The sequence below is a fragment of the Cibotium barometz genome, chromosome 52 (assembly GCF_041138505.1).
Source record: "Cibotium barometz isolate CiBa-2024 chromosome 52, ASM4113850v1, whole genome shotgun sequence".
In the NCBI taxonomy this organism is placed as follows: Eukaryota; Viridiplantae; Streptophyta; class Polypodiopsida; order Cyatheales; family Cibotiaceae; genus Cibotium; species Cibotium barometz.
Genome location: NC_141097.1, coordinates 2,424,783 through 2,427,923, shown reverse-complemented (window position 1 = coordinate 2,427,923; position 3,141 = coordinate 2,424,783). Strand labels below are relative to the sequence as shown.

Sequence of the window (3,141 nt, the reverse complement as noted above, 5' to 3'; positions counted from 1 at the left end):
AATTAGATAAAATACTATTTGTAATCACCTTCTTATTTCAATAAAAATTTCGGCTTTACCAAAGAAGAAGAAGAAGAAGAAGAAGAAGAAAGAAGAAGAATTATTTTGTAAGGAAAATAAAGAGCTTCTTATTTTGATTGGTAGGTGAAAATGGTTTCACTGTACTCCTTTAAAACTTGCCAAGTACTACTTGGTCAGTGGTGTCTTGTACCGGCTGTGCGGGCCGCAGGCGCTAATGTGTAATGTCAAACTTTTGACTACCTTCCAACCCAACCTCAACCGAGCGCTTGCCTGGCGTGTTTTTATGTCGCCATTGCTTACTACCTATATATATTATTGCACTGCCCATCAGCCACCCACCCCCAAACACCTTTACTTACACACACTAGCACGTAAATAACCAGCCCACTCCTCCTCCTCCTCCTGCTCCTCCTCCCCGCCTTTTCGTAATGCTGGATTTTCTTTCCCAGGGCATCTTCTGCAACCTCACGCGCACACGGTCATGGCCTCGTTCCCCTTTCTCTTTCCTTGCCTTGCTTTGCTGCATTGTAGGCACAGCGTCTCTTCCCCACTCAACCGCGCAGGGGCTGCCTGCGGCAGCTTCCGACCATTCGACGCGTAAATTTCTTCCTCTCCATGCGGCGGAAAACCGAAAATGGAGCAGTGGTCCAGCAATACAATTGAATCTGGAGCGGCGCACACCGCCGGATTTCAATGACAGAATGGAGGCTTTGAGGTCTGCGATACACTCAGATCAAGCGAGGAGAGACAGGCTGGTATCAAGGCTGAGGAGGCGATTATTGGCGCAAGAGGGAGGCAATGTAGCTCCCGGTTCATCTCCAGCTGCCAATGGGAGTTCAAGCTCTGGGAACAAGGCTAGCCTCAATGTGATCTCGGGGTCTTCTGTGGGTTCCGGCGAGTACTTTGCCACCATGTGGGTGGGTACTCCTCCGCAGAAGCTGTATTTGATAGCAGACACAGGCAGCGATCTAACGTGGGTGAAGTGCAGCAGAACCTCTTCATCATTTTCTGCTCAGTGTGCTGCAACAGCCGCCGCCTGCAGTAACGCCTCCACTAACCAGACCTTCGACCCGGTGATGTCCTCCTCTTTCAGCCCGCTCTCCTGCGTATCCAGCCAGTGCGCCGCCTGGTTCTTTCCGCCCACCTGCGACGGTTTCTCCAGACACTGCAAATTCTCCTATTCCTACACCGACCAGTCCTTCACCAGCGGCTCGCTCGTCTTTGAGTCCATAACTCTCGGCAAGAGCGTGCAGGCCAACTTGCTCCTGGGCTGCGGGCGGCAGTACGCCGGACCAAATTTCGACAAAGCCGGAGGCGTGATCGGACTGGGCCAAGGCCCCCTCTCTCTGGCCTCTCAGCTGGCCTCCCAATCAGTCTACTCTAACAAATTCTCCTACTGCCTAGCGGACTTCTTCGGCCCGTCGTCCATCACTGGCTCGCTAGCCTTCGGCGAGTCGGCCTTCGAAACCCCGCCGCAGTACACGCCCTTGGTACAGAACCCATTTGCGGAGACGTTCTACTACGTGGGCGTAGAGGAGGTGAAGGTGGGCGGCGTGGCGCTGACCATTCCGGCGGACGTGTGGAGAATCGACGGGCAAGGCAACGGGGGGACGATAGTAGACTCCGGTACGACACTAGCCCAATTTGCACAGCCAGCTTACCAGGTGATCCGGGATGCCTTCCGGCAGTCGATACACTATCCTCTGGCGGAGCCCGTCGAAGGCTTGGATCTCTGCTACAACGTGGATGGGGTTTCTAATCCTCGCTTCCCCGAGTTCGCCATACTCTTCCAAGGCAACCTGCTCTTCCAGCCCCCACAGGACAACTACTTCACAGACGCAGTCCCTGGCATCAAGTGCTTGGCCATGCAGGAGGTTCCGGTCGCTAGTTTCTCCGTCGTCGGAAACCTCCTGCAACAAAATTTCCACATTGAGTTCGACAGGCTCCATAACCGCCTCGGCCTCGCCCCCACTAATTGCGCCAAGCTCTATTCTTCGTAATTCATGTCGGGCTGTGGCTCCCAACCAACATCTACTGCCTGAGTGTTGTAATCTCCTGTGTTTTAGTTGTGAATGTATGCTCCCGGTAATCCAATTAGTTAATTGTTATTGCATTTGCCAATTATGTAAGTTTTGGTTGGGCAAGGGGTTTCCTTTTCTAAAGGTGTTTACAGACCATGGGCCTGCCCACCAAAAAGGTTGAGAGCTGTGGACAGGCACCTTTTTGATAAACAATAGGGAAAGTTTTGGGAAATTTAGTTATATGCCTTTCCAATCTCTTCATAAAGAAAAAATAGGGGTGCCCTTCAAATTCTGGGTCTGCTAGGTGATAATACCCAGATGGCTGGCATGCCCATGAAAAAGGCATCTTGCAACTGAGACCTGTGGGCAGGTTATTCTGCCCGGAACTGGAACGGTGGTTGTTGGGCTCCAGGCAGCAAACACATCAGCGTTGAGGGTGCATGGGTGTGGTCACAGTCTGTAAAGAACTGTCAGACGGGCAGGTGATTGTGTTGATCTGATTGGTTGGGCAAAACTTTTTCGTGGGCTTTCACCCAAGTGTGTAAACACCCTAAGTTCTCACGCTCTCACTAGCTCTCATCATAATATTTTCTTTTTCTTTTTGTGGGTTGTTTACATGCTGGGCTTTGAAAACTTATGGTGGGAGGTCCACATCTATCCACTTTTTGCCTACATTTCACAATCACTACAAGACAATGCTGCCATACACGCGTTTTATATACGCGATAAATCACGGGCGCGTGTATGGTCGCGCATGTATTTGAATAGAATCGGGCGCGTGTATTTTGGCGTTTAAATTTACGTGTATATTGGCATTTATCAGCGCGTGTATAAGCACGTGAAAATACACGCAATAATACACGTATCAATACACGCATTAATACACGCATCAATACACGCTTGGTAAAGAAAAACTGAATTCCTTTACAAAATTAAAAACTATTTTCTTTAAACCATCTCATAGTACATTACAGTATATATCATTACACAAACCCACTACTTGTATTTACAACAATGAAATATATTCAAAAATAAATCATGAGATGATAATTAAAAGACAACACATACAATAGAAATGTCATCAATTAGTTTGATCTCA

The 3,141-nt window shown here is 49.0% G+C and overlaps 1 protein-coding gene across 1 annotated transcript; it reads left to right on the top strand.

The window, feature by feature from the left end:
* The first annotated feature begins 348 nt into the window (after positions 1 to 348).
* On the top strand, positions 349 to 2,588 carry LOC147608676 (protein ASPARTIC PROTEASE IN GUARD CELL 2-like). The gene has a single exon (XM_086788192.1). The coding sequence runs from the start codon at positions 450 to 452 to the stop codon at positions 2,019 to 2,021; it is 1,572 nt and encodes a 523-aa protein (XP_086644318.1). The 5' UTR covers positions 349 to 449; the 3' UTR covers positions 2,022 to 2,588.
* The last annotated feature ends 553 nt before the right edge of the window (positions 2,589 to 3,141 follow it).